The 17,555-nt window shown below is 36.2% G+C and overlaps 1 protein-coding gene and 1 long non-coding RNA gene across 2 annotated transcripts; both read right to left on the bottom strand.

The window, feature by feature from the left end:
- Nucleotides 1-202: 202 nt before the first annotated feature.
- On the bottom strand, nt 203-16,855 carry LOC123878156. The gene is made up of 3 exons (XR_006798769.1): nt 16,845-16,855; nt 8,336-8,339; nt 203-278 (listed from the first exon to the last, which is right to left on the bottom strand). It is a non-coding gene; the product is annotated as an uncharacterized LOC123878156 (long non-coding RNA).
- On the bottom strand, nt 1,679-4,464 carry LOC123878146. The gene is made up of 3 exons (XM_045925246.1): nt 4,293-4,464; nt 2,761-3,535; nt 1,679-1,897 (listed from the first exon to the last, which is right to left on the bottom strand). The coding sequence occupies exons 2-3, from the start codon at nt 3,533-3,535 to the stop codon at nt 1,767-1,769; spliced, it is 906 nt and encodes a 301-aa protein (XP_045781202.1). The 5' UTR covers nt 4,293-4,464; the 3' UTR covers nt 1,679-1,766.
- Nucleotides 16,856-17,555: the final 700 nt, after the last annotated feature.

The following is a 17,555-nucleotide window of genomic DNA, read 5'->3' as shown; positions in this document are numbered from 1 at the left end:
CAAGCAAATAAAACAATAATAATAATTAAAATATACCCGGTACAAATATTTATTTATGTAAATGTGTATGTAGGTTTATTTATTTTTATGTATGTAAGTATATTATATTCTCTTTGGCTTCTATATATATCTATTTTGTAACCGGGCGTGAGAGTAAGTTATATAGATAATTAAAATAATAATAATTAAAATAACTTAATTATTTTTTTGTATCTTCATATTCCTCGATTGCTTCAGTTGTAGAAGTAGTCGTACGCTTTTGCTTGCGGCGTCGTCTACTGCGCTTTTTTGTGCTTTTTCCAACTTTATTTGACCTGCAAAAACATCTTCTGTATAACTTACATTGTATAACCTACATACCTAGGTTTTTTAGAGCAGGCCTTCCTAAGATTCCTAAGTTAGGAAGGTTTGAGATAAGGTTAGGTTACTTTAAAATGTTTTTATGCTATGCAGACTGCATATAATTATTAAATTGCGTGACTGCATGAAGAATTTTCACTAAAATTAATTTAGTTTCAGGCAGGGTAACTATTGCCCAGTTTCTTTGGTGGGAAAAGTAATTTTATTTAAAGTAGGTAAGTTATAATAATAATAATTAGATTTAAAAAGATACAATAGATCTAAGTATGTACTTAGCTATAGGTATTAGTATTATTTACACTACTAGAAAGAGTAGATATACTTTAGAAAGGTTTTTTATAATGTGCACCTACCTAGTAACAAATTCACATTCATAATGAACGTTTACCGTAGAAATAAAGATGTATTTACACATTCGCAAGAGAGCGCGCGAGTGGCGAGTTGAATGCAAGGTATCATCCGTACCCGAAGGGCGCCAACGGGGTCCTATTACTAAGACTGCGTTGTTTGTACGTCCGTCAGTCCGTCTGTCTGTCAGTGGGCCGTGTCTCTTGAACCGTCATAGGTAGAAAGTTGAAATTTCACAGAATGTGTATTTCTATTGCCGGTTTAACAACAAATAATAAAAATTCGAAATAGCCACAACGATAAAAATAAAACGATAATACGGAAAATTGACCCATTTTTTATCTCAAGTCAATAATTATTGTTCCCGATCTCATCTTGATACTGAGCCCAACCAAAAATCAAAACCTAAAAATTTACAGTGGCGACATTATGAACAAATCATACCACGCGCGCCGCGATGGCGAATGTGTAAAGGGGCTTTTCCACCAGAGATGTGCCTACGTTGCTATGGGTGCGCTTGATATCCACCAATAATATTCATTGGTGCACATAGCTTAGCACTGGTGGAAACGGATTCAACTAAGATGTGTTTTTTATATGGAAGGATGCGTGCTATGGATGCCTGCTATGGGCCGTCGCGAGTGGTGTAGCTATGTGCATTGTGTAGGCACGGCAGGACGCGTGAGCGCCTCTCTCCTCACTGCGTCGCTCTCACCGCTTCCCTACTATCGATACATCGCATAGCTCGAGCTGCGCATCTTTCTCGCGCAGCTACTTTGCGGCGGCGCATTTTCATAGCGCATCCTCCTCGCACAGCGATATAGCTTAGTATTGGTGGAAATGATCACATATTTTCGTAGCGTAGATTTCACATCTTCGTAGCATATCTGCATAGCACATCTTTGGTGGAAAGGCACCAGGGTAAGAGGTTTTAAATAGGAAGAAAAATAAAAAAGAAGACATATTGAAATAGAGGTACTTACACACATTTTATTAGTAAGAAATATTTTAATAAATACCTATATGTTTAATAAAAAAATAGGGCACTAAGTAGGTAGTTACTTTTTGAAATCGCTGCAAGGATTATGTTCGTAGGCATTGAATTTCAGTATGTTCCCTTTGACACCGATAAGAATATTGTCGGCAGAATCCAAGGCAAAAGTGTTTACTCCTGATACGTTGAACGTACCTAGAAAGAAAAAGAAAACAATTACGTAAAAATATCAACGTCATCCACTACTTTATTCATACTATAATATACTATAATATTATAAATGCGAAAGTGTGTGTGTCTGTCTGTCTGTCTGCTATCTTTTCACGGCCCAACAGTTTAACCGATTCTGACGAAATTTGGCACAGAGTTAGCTTATATCCCGGTAATGGACATAGGCTACTTTTTATCCCGGAAAATCAAAGAGCTTCTCAAGGATTCCTAAAGATCCATCCGCTTATCCGATTTGTATGTTTGGTACCGAGGTAGCTTGCCTCCCTGTAATTGACATAGGTAACTTTTTCCCCCGGAAAATTAAACAGTTCCTACGGGATCCCTAAAAACCTACATCCACGCGGAAGAAGTCGTGGGCATCCTCTAGTACTTAATATTATAAATGCAAAAGTTGTCTGTCTGTTTGCTACGTTTTCACGGCTTAACGGGCTGTAAGCGAACTCTGACATCTGAACTCGTACATAGGCTACTTTTTATCCCGGAAAATCAAAGAGTTCCTACGGGACATTCCTTATATGTTATCCTATAATAATATTATTAATGCGAAAGAGCATCTGTCTGTCTGCTAGTTTTTACGGCTCAAGAGTTTAACCGATTTTGTTGTTTGGTACAGAGTTCGCTTACATCCCGGGGACGGACATAGGCTACTTTTTATCCCGGTCCGTTTAAACGATTTATATGAAAGGTACAAAGGTAACCTGCGTCCCGGAAATTGACACAGGCAACTTTTTATCCCGGAAAGGTAAAAAATTCCCACGGGATTTATAAAAAAAACCTAAATCCACGCGGACGAAGTCGCGGGCATCATCCAGTTATAAAATACTTACCTAAATGTTTAGCACTAGCGTTTTCAGCGTCAACACTATAAAGATTACTGTTCTCATCCATCGCAAGAACTTCATCCGAACGAGTAACAAAAACACCCGACATTCTTTCACTTGGCAACCCTTTAATTTTAATTGGTATACTCTGCCCATTTTTCAAAATATACGACGTTTTGGTTGCTATAAAGAAAATATTATTTCCAGGATCAACTGTTATGCCATGCCCGTTTGGTATGGCCGAGAAAGATTCCTGTTTTTGGCCGTCATTTGTGATTTTATGCACCCGATTTTGAGGCCATGTCGCTATATACATTACTGTCCCATCGTTTGACACAGTTGTATACATAACATCTTCACCTAAAGCTGTATATAACTCCACCGAACCGTCGTCTTTATATTTGTATACCCCGTTATCAGTCGCTAGGTACACAATATCGTTTAGGTTATCAACTGTTGTGGATTGACCTAATCCAGCTATTTTAATAGTCTCCGTTTCACCACTGGGACGTAATATTTGAAGGGACATCTTCATTTCATCGTTTATTAATGTGTAGAATATGTTCCCTGTCTTCCAATGAACGCTCATATCTGCTGGAAAACCGTTAATTTCTTTGGTTTCTCCTTTGGAATAGTACAAGTTGTTTAAGTGTATCAGATTGGAACAGAATTTCTCTATGTTCTGTCTGAGTTCTTCAGTTTGAAGGTCTTGCCGTGTGATTACTGGATTTGATAGAACTATGGCGACTGAGGCCAGAAGGACCAGAATTGTTTTCTCCATCTGAAATTCAAGAAAAATTACAATTACAACATTTAAGTTATCACGAATTATAATTTCTCCTTTCTTTATCATTCCTCTCATGCAAAATTGCCTTGGTGGAAATTGCTCTACAAGCAATAAAGCTGCCTTTTCTTACATACCTAGTTCTGCCTTTTTAACCCTCGACCCAAAAAGAGGGGTGTTATAAGTTTGACGTGTGTATCTGTGTATCTGTCTGTGGCATCGTAGCTCCTAAACTAATTAACCGATTTTAATTTACTTTTTTTTGTTTGAAAAGTGGCTTGATCGAGAGTGTCCTTAGCTATAATCCAAGAAAATTGGTTCAGCCGTTTGAAAGTTATCAGCTCTTTTCTAGTTACTGTAACCTTCACTTGTCGGGGGTACCTATTATATTTTTAATTTACACTTGTTATGCTATGAAGTTTATTCCTTCCTTTTGTTTTTTCTTCTGTATTTTGTAATTTTTTGTGTGCGGTAAAGATTATAAAATAAAATAAATAAATATTATGCAATTGCAAGTTATGTATCTTCGTTGTATCATGTGTCTTGTCTTGTGTGGAATAAATGATTTATTTATCGTCTACCTTTTTAGTTTTTATTCTTATGCCTTTCTTCAAAATTATTTGATTTATTACAATCTAACTTCATAGTTTGGTTGATTTATTTTGGATGAGCATTGCAGAGATGTTATGAGTTCACTTAATAATACTAAAATAAAAAGTGTATATTTTGGTAATAATAGCTTTATGTTACTTACAGTCAAAACTAGATTTAGGCAATTTAGTGGAAAACTAGTTTTTCAGATCAATCAGTGAGTCTGAAAATTCAAGGCGAGAGAAAAATGAAAAAAAAAAAACAATCACTTTTTTAATGCACAGGAACTTTAGACTACACCACTTCGTAATTAATTTGATACTAATGAGCATTTATAAACTACTGTATCATTTATATACAAGTGCGTAAAAGATGACCGATTGCACGAAAGTTAATTCTTTAAAATAACCTTAATGTCCATAGAGATAGAGTTCATCTTAAATTGCGTTTAGTTTGTAGATATGATGTTATTGTCTTGTGTTCAGTTTGTTTTATTTGTAACAATAATTATTATTGACCTGATAATGTTTATGCTTAATTACTGATATAGGAAAACCAAGACATGCTTACAATCTCGCTTGAAAGTTGTCGTTCAAAAAAGGTTAAATTTAGAGTTTTGGATGAGTAATAAATGGACCTATTTAATAACTAGATGATGTCCGCAGCTTCGCCCGCGTGGATTGGTCAGATCCCCTGCAGCATCAGGATTGAGGAGTTGGAATCATAATTTTTTATGGAACAATGTCGCGAAGTTCCTATATCGATTAAAAAAAATTACGCAAATCGTTTCAGAAATCTCGGAGATATCTGGAGTGTACATAGGTAGAAAAACACAACTCCTCCATTTTTCAAAGTCGGCTAAAAAAGTAGCCCATGTTACTCCTTGGTCAATCCTCTACTTGTCTGTGAAAGTCCCGTCAAAATAGGTTCAGCCATTCCAAAGATTAGCCCGTTCAAACAGACAGATACTTCAATTTGATTTATTAGTATAGAATATAGATAGATTAGCGTAATGAAATCTTCGTCGGACTTCGTCTGTGTTGGTGTTAGCTGGCGGGCGTGCTCTGCCTTTTTGGAGTGTTTTTTTTTTTTGTTAAAACTGACTGGAAAGCGCTCTAAGGGGGTGTCGTGCGTATGTCGGCGAGCGCCGGCACAGACGGGGTCCATACCATACTTGTATAGTTTCCCTAACTTGTTACAAATAAAATCATAACCCTTCTTTTCGGCTTTGCCGTAGTCGGGAAATAACTACAAACTTGACATTGGCTAATCTTTGTAAAGCCAGACGAGAGTGCAAAAAAAAAAATAGTGACACTTTCAATACCTAACTAGTAGAAGTACTTCGTATCTTAGGTTTCTTATATCAATGCATTGGAAATTGAAAATAATAACAAACAAATCAGCGATATTCAGTGAGTTAACTAGAAATAGTAAACTGTCTGTATAAACAATACTTTATCGATTCGCGTGAAATGTTTACTTAGTCATAAAAATTCTTCGTACGATCGATATCACTATTATTTGCAAGAAATTTTCTAGTTTCTAAAGCTTCTAACATTTTTTTGGGTTTCGTACCTCAAAAGGAAAAACGGAACCCTTATAGGATCACTTTGTCGTCTGTCTTTCAAGAAAACCTTTAGGGTGCTATCCCGTTGAACTAGAATCATGAAATTTGGTAGGTAGGTAGGCTCTTATAACACGAGTAAAAAAATAAAGTAGTACGACTGGTAGAGCGATTTGTTGTCCGATTTGTGGTGTGATTAGTTGTACGGTTGGACAATTGATTAGTTGTACGACTGGTAGAGCGATTTGTTGTACGAATGGTTGAGCGATTTGTTGTGTGATTCATTGTGCGATTTTTGTCATTGAACAACTGGCATGGGAACGGACATGCATACATACGTATATCAACACACACCCCTCCTTTTGGACTTCGCCGCAGTCGGGTAAAAATTCTAAAATATCTAAATATGTACAGTCAAAGGCCATAAGTCGTGTAGCACCTTAATTATCATATTCGCATGGCACGGTTATGCACATGCGTTAGGTGTGTGTGGTGTGTTTAAAGAAAAAGTTCATAAGTGCGCCAGGTTTTTGATACAATAGTTTCGCGGAATTGCTACTCGAATTCTGTGGCCAACCGTACATTTAAACTTTGAAAAATACAGTCAGCAAGTAATAAAACCTCAAGTCCTGGAAGGCGATTATACCGTGAAAGAAAGGATTAAAAGCTGTTTAAAAGTGGGAAAATTGGTACACTATCTTTTCAGCCACTTCATCGCTGCTACCTTGGGAGAAATTTCCATAATACTCGAATTAAGACGCCCAGGTAGACTGGAACTTTCCTTACTGCTGGTATAGGGTTGTATACATATTTATTCTAAAAAGAAAACGTTTATTTAGAAAATCTAATATATTCTACATTAATCTATATTTATCACATCACATTACACTACTCGTATAATATTATAACTCAAAATTTAAAAAACCCCAGACACAAAAACCTCTATGAGAAAACTAGAAAAGAGCTGATAACGTTCAAACGGCTGAACCGATTTTCTTCGATTATAGCTAAGAACACTCTCGATCAAGCCACCTTTCAAACAAAGAAAACTAAATTAAAATCGATTTATTCGTTTAGAAGCTACAATGCCATAGACAGATACACAGATACAAACGTCAAACATATAACACCCCTCTTTTTGGGTCAGGGGTTAATAAAGGCGAAAGTTTGTGCTTATGTGTGTATGTTTGTTATTCTTTCACGCAAAAACTGCTGGACGGATTTGGCTGAAACTTGGAATGGAGATAGATTATAGTTTGAATTAACAGACAGGCTACTTTTTATCCCCGAAAATCAATAAGTTTCCATGGGATTTTTAAAAACCTATATCCACGGGAATGCAGTCGCGGGCATCAGCTAGTTTACAATATAATGGGCAGCTTTCTATTTTTTTTTATGTTATCCAGATATCTCGACGCAGTTTGACAACCCTAATTTAGACTTACTATCAGAGACCCAGTTACCTTGGACATCTCGAAAATTTTCAGCATAGTTTATTATGCTGTTATTAATTTTTTTGACGCCTCTATGTCAACGTAATAAGAGCTATTTTACATAAATGGGTGATATAACTTGGTTTGCAGGATAAGGCAGTTTCATTCATTACTCGGCATGACATACTTAGGGCTGTGAAAAATGATGGTTCTGAGTCGCAAAGTGTCAAAGTGGGGTGCAGTTTAAATATAAGTAATGGAACTCCCGTCTACGGGATGATTTCGGGTTTTTTTGACAGCACCTCTGGCATTTCTGAGGTCCAAGATATTTTCTAAAGTTTCTCGGGATTCTAGTTTATTTTTCATTTTTTATTCCTTTATCGTGATACTTAAAATAGCTTAAAAAGTATAACTTGGAAAAGTTATAGGGATCAAATCTCGGACCCCCCGTATAGAAAGCCGAAGTCTAAAAGACTAGGCCGCCACTATATTAATATGACCGCTATTTTTAACCCCCGACCAAAAAAGAGGGGTGTTATAACTTTGACGTGTATATTTGTGTATCTATCTGTCGCATCGTAGCTTCTAAACTAATGCACCGATTTTAATTTAGTTTTTTTTTTTTTAAAGATGGCTTGATTGAAAGTGTTCTTAGCTATAATCCTAGAAAATCGGTTCAGCCGTTTGGAAGTCATCAGCTCTTTTCTAGTTACTGTAACCTTCACTTGTCGGGGGTGTTATAAATTTTTAATTTACACTTGTATAATCTAACCTGCAAACATTATTTTGTAGTCAAACTAGGTGGCCCGATAAAAGGATAAACTGTTAACTGACTGATACTAAAGTGCACAGTGTATGCGCAAACACAGGTACACTCTCTATTCCCTCATTCCCATACCCACTGGGACAGCATACACAGAAATCTAACACGACCGGAGACAGATCAAGCCCAGGACGAATGCCTTTACGTGTTCTTAAAATAAATATATCTAGATATAGGCTAGGTATATCAGACCGCCACATAATTCTCTCCAGTGTCTTTCAGTTTAAAAACAAACTTTCTTCATTTCGTCCGCTCTCAGTTCAGTACCTTTAGTATGAGTAATTTGTATGTCTCGAAAACGTTGATAGTTTTAAGTATTGAAAATTGAAATACGTTAACTTCAGAATAAAATTGATCCTAGTTTTGAAATCGTACAGATTCTGTACCTATCTACGTAATGGATATTAATTTCAGTAAGATTTTTATATTCATTAATCTTCTTTTTAATTAATTTGCTATGGGCTTCCTACCATATTATTATGTCTGTAGAATTCGGATTTGGAAACTATATTTTGGTTTAAATAATTAATACCTACTTAACCTAAGATCTTTTTTTACCTTATTTCATAAATATGTACCAAAAAATAAATAAAATGAAAAGTTTCATTTTAGTTGGATTTACTAAGCTTTAAAACAAGGTATTTTTATTAATTCTGAGGTCGAAGAACTCAAAACTTGTGGCGTTGTCGAGAATGCAAACTCACGCTAAGAGTTCACAGTTCCAGAGTAGAAATAGTTTATCAAGGAGTTTCGCTTCATCAAGTCGCCAAGCGAAAACCCCGCTCAAGTGATCGGAAAGTATTTACAATTGCAAATAATTCATATTTACCAAAAAATAAATAAAAAGAAAAATCTTCCCTAGCGGCATTGAATATTGATATTATATTAAAACATTTAGCTTTAAAACCAGGTTTTATAAGGTCTTCTGTGCTGAGGTAAAACTACTTCGATAACCGAAATCTATGAACGTTGTCGAGATATGCAAACACATGCTAAGACTTCCCAGTTTCTGACTCGAAATAGTTTCTCAAGGAGTTTCGCTTCAACAAGTCGCCAAGCGAAAAAAACCCGCTCAAGTAATCGGAAAGCATTTACAATTGCAAATAACTCATGTTTACCAAAAAAATAAATAAAATAAAATAATGGTCTCTAGTGGCATTGAACATTGATATAATACTGAAACATTAGCTTTAAAACCAGGTTTTTACGGTCTTCTGTGCTGAGGTAAAACTACTTCGATACCCGAAATCTATGAACGTTGTCGAAATATGCAAACTCAGGCTAAGACTTCCCAGTTTCTGACTCGAAATAGTTTCTCAAGGAGTTTCGCTTCAACAAGTCGCCAAGCGAAAAAAACCCGCTCAAGTGATCGGAAAGCATTTACAATTGCAAATAATTCAAGTTTAGCGTTTAAAAACTTTTAAAGCTATTATTAAAAAAGTTTTCTACTCGGAACTCTACGTCGACCGTTTCACTGAAAACGCGATGTATTTTCCGATTTTTCTCTCAATGATTGGAAAAAGCGGTAATTTTTGGAACAATTTGGAATAGATATATTTTTAACCCCCGACCCAAAAGGAGGGGTGTTATAAGTTTGACGTGTGTATCTGTGTATCTGTCTGTGGCATCGTGGCTCCTAAACTAATGAACCGATTTTAATTTAGTTTTTTTTGTTTGAAAGGTGGCTTGATCGAGAGTATTCGTAGCTATAATCCAAGAAAATCGGTTCAGCCCTTTGAAAGTTATCACCTCTTTTCTAGTTACTGTAACCTTCACTTGTCGGGGGTGTTAAAATTTTTTAATTTACACTTGTTATAGATCACTTACCTACTGAGTCATGAGTCGTGACCCATCATTTGATTTAAGTAAGTGAGTAGATACAACTACACAATTAGTTGAATGAAAGAGAAAGCTTACGAAATGTAGAAGAAGCCTGGAGCACCACAGAGATGTTAGTAGCTTATAGCCTCGATAGCTCAACGGTTGAGGAGCGGACTGAATTCCGAAAGGTCGGCGGTTAAACCCCACCCGTTGCACTATTGTCGTACCCACTCCTGGCACAAGCTTTACGCTTAATTGGAGGAGAAAGAGGAACCATCATGACTAATATTCTTTTAAAAAAAAAAAAAAATACACAATTAGTTAAATGAAAGAGAAAGCAGAAGCCTGGAGCACCGCAGAGATGTAGGTCTTTTTGCGTGTTTTATCGCCTTTCGAATGGGGATTGCTCTGATGAGCTGTTTGACGTCATTTCATTCTCCTTTTTCTACAACCGCACCGCACGCCACCGCAAGCAATTTCACCCTCACCACCTGGGTGCCTGGTGCTCTTCGACCGCCCATTGTGCCAGATCCATTTTTCCACACACAGGCAAACTGTGGAATCAATTCCCATCGGTGGTGTTCCCACTAGATTACAACGTGGGGTTATTCAAGGAGCGGACCAAGAAATTCCTTCAAAAATTCCATTTGAGCAAAGCCGGGCCAGATCAGCAGCTAATTGATTCTAAACTAGCTGATGCCCGCAGCTTCGCCCGCGTGGATTGGTCAGATCCCCTGCAGCATCAGGATTGAGGAGTTGGACTCCAAATTTTTTATGAAACAATGTCGCAAAGTTCCTCTATCGACTAAAAAAGAAATGACGCAAATCGGTTCTGAAATCTCGGAGATTTCGGTGAACATAGGTAGAAAAACACAACTCCCTTTTTCGAAAGTCGGTTAAAAAAGTAGCCTATGTTACTCCCTGGTCAATTCTCTACTTGTCTGTGAAAATCCCGTCAAAATCGGTTCAGCCGTTTCCAAGAACGTTTAGCCTTTTCAAACAGACAGACAGACAGACAGACAAAAATTTTAAAAACGTGTGATTCAGTTATAGTATCGTTCATATAACCATATGACCTTAATATGCGGTAGTCATTTCGAAATTACAGACAGACACTCCAATTTTATTTATTAGTATAGAAGATTAAGTGTGAATGCAATAGACATCTAGAAAAAAACCTCCTCAATTCAAGGTACCTAATTATTTTATCGATCTCTTATTATTCGATTATTTTATGGATGGGTGACCGACTTTAGAGGTCCAAATTTGGTCTTTTCGTTTCCTCCGTGCCTTGGAGAGCACGTCCTGGTTATTTAATCTGATAATAACTGTAAATAATAATAATTAACCTATAAGTTGAAATCTCGTTTTTTTGATTGAGTTGTATGCGGATGGATCTGGGAACCCACCGCATTATTATCCCAAGAGAACTCCTACCATAATAGGATTAATGGAAAGGGGCCACGACCCTCAGTAATGACTATACGACTATAGAGAGAATTATTTTATCGATACATTCTTGCAGGGTGTGTACATCTCTCCCAAAGTTGTTACTTCCGCAGCATACATTCCAACACTATCGTGCCAAATTTTGTACAACTTTTTCATACCTACTTATAGGTAGATATATCTAGTACAGGTATACAAAATAACGGCAGTGCGTTTGCGAGTGGTGTTGCGACTTGATGGCGCCATCATTATGCACAGAGCCTGATTTACTGCAGGCATATTGTGGATATGCCTGTTTATTTGCATATAATTTAAAAAAACCCGGTCATAATTTTTAGAAATGTAGATATAACGAAGACTTATGCTCGTGCGTTTAGATTTTACAGATATATTGCTTATGTTAAAAGTAAATAACGTCTAAATGCCCATATTTTTGACCTAAAATCTTTCTTGAGTATTTTTTTTAATGTAACTAAACTGAAAATATAAAACGTACGAGCCTAGATTAAGGTATACTGAGTCTCATGATTCCAAAATGGTCTAATTTTGTAAGCGCGTGGGGGTGTTAAATATTTCAAGAATAAAATTTAGGCTAGGCAAATACCTACTGGACTATGATAAAAAATTTGGAAAAATTTACAACTAGACTATCCTCTTAAGCCATACACCTTCCAGGAAAGTCCAATTCCATCTTAGACTGCATCATCATTTACCACCAGGTGGGATTGCAGTCAAGGTCTAACTTGTGTCTGAATAAAAAAAAAATTAAAAATTGTAAAAAAAAAACTTGCCCCCTTATCCACATTATTCTTACTCGATATCGAATCTTACGGTTTCGCGTAGGTGTCGCCGAATACGGTCATGGCACTCATGCTTTAGGAATTTATTTCAATACTTCCACTGTCGTTTAATCCAATCAAAGAGCTTAACAGGACTCTCTCCGTCACTTACTCCATACAATCGTAGTTCCCATTTCATTTGAATATTAAGCAACCAAAGTCCATGAAATTTTGCAGACATAGTCTAGAAACTAATATCTGTGTCTGTGGTGTTTTAGATTTTTCTAATAATATGTAGTTATAAAATTACAGGGGCTCAAAGATTTGTATTTTTCTTTAAAAAAAGGCCCAACTTTGTGCTCGTTTTTCTAGACAATGGAGCAATTTAATGAAATTTGGAAAAACCACAGACCTAGAAAATTTAATGAATATTATGTAGTAAAAAAATTATCGTTATATATTTTATATTGTTATAATTGTGTGGGAACTACGAAAACTAGAAATTACACCCAGAAATCTTGAAAATTTCGTGCTGTCTCGATTTGTGCAAGCGGGGTGGTGAAGTGCGGGGGACGACACGTGAAACTGACAGAAACAAACAGTCTAAACACACGGGCCACATTTAGACTGCACCCAACTCCAAACTTGTCGATAGGTCTAACTAAATACACTGGTACATTTCAACTTGCGTTAGACGTATGCGTTACCTACTCAGACGTTGCCTGTAGATAAAAATATGTCTCATGTTTGCTGGCAATAGCGCATGCATCAAACCCTGCAAGTTGCAACTCTCTTGCAACCTATTCCTCACGCAATACGCACAGCTTTAATATTATAATTTTTGACAATGTATACTATATGTAATGCCATATCACAGGTCACTCTCTGATTTATTGCTAACAATTTACTTCCAAATGCAAAGAAATCTAAGTGTGTTGAATTCACACTGCCCAATACCAGGACCTTAAATAACATAAGTTCATTGATAAATAATCATATGTTGAAAATAAAGGAGAACCCCGTGTTTCTCGGTATAATGTTAGATGGAACACCCACATATCAACACTTGATGGTAAACTCAGCTCTGCTGCTTACACTGTTAGAAAAATTCGACAGGTACTGACGTGGAAACTGCAAAAATTGTATATTTTGCCTATTTTCACTGTATTATGTCTTACGGACTCTTGCTATGAGATAAAGCGGTAGATATTGAGAAAAAAATGTATTACAGAAAAGGACAGGACGTGCAATTTATAATTTAAAACCGCGCGCTGCCATACAATAAAAATATAAGGAAATAAGTACCTTATCTATTATCTTATAGTAGCTTTTAAATATATTTACAACTAGCTAATGCCCACAGCTTCGCTCGCGTGGATTTAGGTTTTTAAAAATCCCGATCCTTTCATTTCCCAGAACAAAAGTTGCCTCTCCGTAATAGCCGGTCCCCGGGATGCAACTTGTTTCTGTATCACGTAAGAATATTTAAACGGATGATCCTTTTCAAATCCCGAGGGATCACCAGGATTTAGGAATGCAATTTCTTACAGCATTAGGGTTGAGGTCAACGACAAAGTGTTTACTTGGTATAGATACCTTCAATATCAATTAATAATCGACACTTTTTAAATCCCATTAGCTTTAGTAGTCAGGTCCCCTGCAACATCAGGATTGAGGAGTTGGAATCCAAATTTTTTATTGAACAATGTCGCAAACTTTCTTTATCGATTAAAAAAACTACCCAAAATTACGCAGTTAGGTTACCTGCCAAATTTCATGGTTTTGAGTCAACGGGTACCCTAGAGGTTTTCTTGACACACACGACAGACAGACAGATAGACAACAAAGTGATCCTATAAGAGTTCCGTTTTTCATTTTGAGGTACGAAACCCTAGAAAACGTAGGAACGGCATTCCGAACCAGTGGTAAATTTTTCTGACCATCCAAAAACACTTTGAAGTTTACCTAAAAGTTTACAGGAATAAAAATTTATCATTGTATTCCATTCCATTTCATTCTATTCCATTCTGTTCAAAGATAAATAGATAATAAAAATATTTGTCACCGAAACAATAATTTACGATACATCAACCAATATCAATTTTACTGATGACAATCTGACTATTACCAAAGTGAACGACTACTATAATATCTATTATATACGACTAACATAATATGTATTATAAATTGTGTGCCGTTTGCATTCTCACTAGGTTCTCATTAAGTTTGTTTTATTTGGTTAAACTTTCTGGCATTTATATTATTATGACGTTTAATTGGCAAACAGTCTGTTTATTGGCTCAAACTCAAAATTTCAGCCAATCACAATAAAGAAAATATTGTAATAATGATTGATGCAGCTTTCTGTAATTGAAAACAAAATATTTGACATTAACTTGAATGTGACAGTGTTTTCCGAATAGGGTTGCCAGAGGCCCCGTATTTTACTGGTTACCCCGTATTTCAGGATACAGAAACCTGTAATTATGAAAATAAAATACGGGGCAAATAAAACTAAATATTTTTAGGGTTCCGTAACTCAAAAGCAAAAAAGAACTCTTATAGGATCACTCCGTTGTCTGTCAGTCTGTCAGTCTTTCTGTCTGTCCGTCTGTCCATCTGTCCTTCTATCCGTCTGTCATGTGCTCATGAACAAATATTAGTATTTTCAATTTTCAAAGTAAGATAACTACATATATCAAGTGGGTTATCATATGAAAGGGCTTTACCTGTTCATTCTAAAACAGATTTTTATTTATTTTTATGCATATTTTTTTAATGCATAACAGTTTTTGATTTCTCGAGTAAAATGTCGGAAAAAATACCCGAATACGGAACCCTCGGTGCGTGGGTCTGACTCGCACTTGGCCGGTTTTTTACAAATTCAGCAGGAGCTGGCTGGCGAAATCCAACACTGACGTTATGTCCAGTAGAAAGAATATTTTCCTTTTGCGGCAATGCGTAGCCGAAACCCACTCGATATTGATCATGGTCGTAGCCAAGGCAGCGGGGCTTGGTTTGAGGATGTAAGCCTTTTTTATACAAGTTAGCCCGTGACTTTAATCTTTTCTAGTGGTAAGTGATGATGCAGTCTAATTTCTTGGCCGTTAGGGCCATAGTAACCATATAACTAGCCATGACCGAAGCCTCCCATCAGACCAGAAATTTAGAAATGGCGACTGCGCCTGGGAAGCCGTCAAAAACCTAAGCCTAAAATAATACTTACACTATTTCTTGCATTTGCTTACCAATTTTTTTTGGAAATATATCAAACATTTCGCGCTCACTTCACTCGCGCTTTGAATTTGTATTACTTGGTGTAAACCCCGCAATTTCGTTTGCATGAATTTAGATTTTTAAAAATTCCGTGGGGGATTTTCCGGGCTAAAAAGCCGCCTAAAAAAAAATGTCTGGGATGCAAGTTACCTCTGAATAGTAAGTACCAAAATTTTGGTAAAGAAGATGGGCCGTGAAAGGGTAACAAATAGATAGGCAAATAGATATACTGTCGTATTCGTAATATTAGTATGGATAGGAAGCTTTAAAAATATAATCTTGCTATGGCTAAACTCGTTTCCCTTTCACTTTAATTTTTTCTGTATTGAACCAAAAACACTTACGCTCACTGCGCTCGCGATTTTTTATTGTTGTATTTTATCTCACTGTCAAATTGAAAGGCGAAATTCCACTAACCAGGTAATTAGCCCATAAAGTTGAGCGAATGTTTTTTTCCTCATGACAGGATTCAGTTCCGGCCCTGATAAAACCTCTCCCGCAATCGATTCCTGGCTACGGCCATAGTATTGATACTGTGAAGGTGGAATTACAAATTAAATGTAATTTTAAGTTAAAATGAAAAGATTGTATGCATGAAATGTATAACATTTTGCTTTACAAAACTTAAGAGTTTTTAAAAGCTATTTAAATAAATAAATCTTTTATTTAAAACCACATTGCAAACACAGTTCACCAATCAAGACACGGCAACATACGGAGAAAAAATACAAAACTTACAAATAAACTGAAATATCTAAATAGGCTTTCCATGCATTTCAGAGAGAACCACCGCCTATTTCTTTAAATACTTCAAATTTTCAAATTTCTTCAAATCTAAACCCCGTATTTTTGATGGTGGTAGCCTGTAAATCAAAAAGAGGCAGGTGGCAACCCTACTACTTCCTAGACAGAATTTAAAAATTGTTTTCATTACTCGGTATGCCTACTGCCATAGTGTGACAGAAAGTGTGACGGTAGTTGTGACCTCTGATTGGCCGACTCTCTTTCACTATTTGCTAAAATTGATGATTGCAACAACAATTTTTTCTTTTTTGTAATCGAAAACAGAACACGGACGTCAAACAGGTTGACTAATTGCAATCATTTCTGACCGGCTAACATTGTTCCGCTAGTGGCTCAAACTCACTGTCGCAGCAAGAACATGGTAAATTCAGCCAATCACAGCAATTTGAAATTTGGTTATCACAAATGTACCGATCTAGGAACCGAGAATGCACGAACCAGGGCAGATAGAGATAAGAACAATAATATCACACGTAGGAAATCGACGGGGGATCGTTGACAACGATAGCCTTAAGTACGTTTAAGTGACCTCTAGTATTTACCTACTTACTAATATTATAATTATAGAAAGTTTAATTAATTATTATTAGAGAAGCTTTTATAAATACATACTTCTTTTGCGCTTTTTATTGATTTCTAGTTTTTAGGGTCCAGTAAATTAATAAAAATTAAAAAGTCATTATCTTGTACGATACGGAACTCATCGGTTGTCGGTGACGGTGGCTAAGGAGTAAGGAAATGGTAAGGACGGTACTGGCGCTGCGACTATGTCTTTTATACTGATAATAATAATTCTAGTAGTTAAATGAACTATTTCCCGTCGGTAATAGAATAGAATAGAATAGATTTTTATTCAAATAAACTTTTACAAGTGCTTTTGAATCGTCAAATAATTTACCACTGGTTCGGAATGCCGTTCCTACCGAGAAGAACCAGCAAGAAACTCAGCGGTTGCTCTTTTCAAATGTTCAATTTACAATAATAATAGCGATACAGCGTTTTAGTTAGCCGTGCTATTATAACATTAGTTAGATGATAGGGTTGTCACACCTTTAATTTTTAGGGTTCCGTACCTCAAAAGGAAAAACGGAACCCTTATAGGATCACTTTGTTATCTGTCTGTCTGTCGGTCCATCCGTCCGTCGTGTCTGTCAAGAAAACCTATAGGTTACTTCCCGTTGACCTAGAATCATGAAATTTGGTAGATAGGTAGGTCTTACAACACAAGTAAAGGAATAATTCTGAAAACCGTGAATTTGTGTTTACATAATTTAAAAAATAAATAAATGTATTTCAATTTTCAAAGTAAGATAACTATACCAAGTGGGGTATCATATAAAAGCGCTTTACTTGCATATTCTAAAACAGATTTTTATTTATTTTTATACATAATAGTTTTTGATTTATCGTGCAAAATGTTGGAAGAAATACCCGAGTACGGAACCCTCAGTGCGCGAGTCTGACTCGCACTTGGCCG

Source organism: Maniola jurtina, chromosome 25, assembly GCF_905333055.1.
Source record: "Maniola jurtina chromosome 25, ilManJurt1.1, whole genome shotgun sequence".
In the NCBI taxonomy this organism is placed as follows: domain Eukaryota; kingdom Metazoa; phylum Arthropoda; class Insecta; order Lepidoptera; family Nymphalidae; genus Maniola; species Maniola jurtina.
The sequence above is the reverse complement of the archived record's forward strand: the minus strand, read 5'-3'. Positions and strand labels throughout refer to the sequence as shown.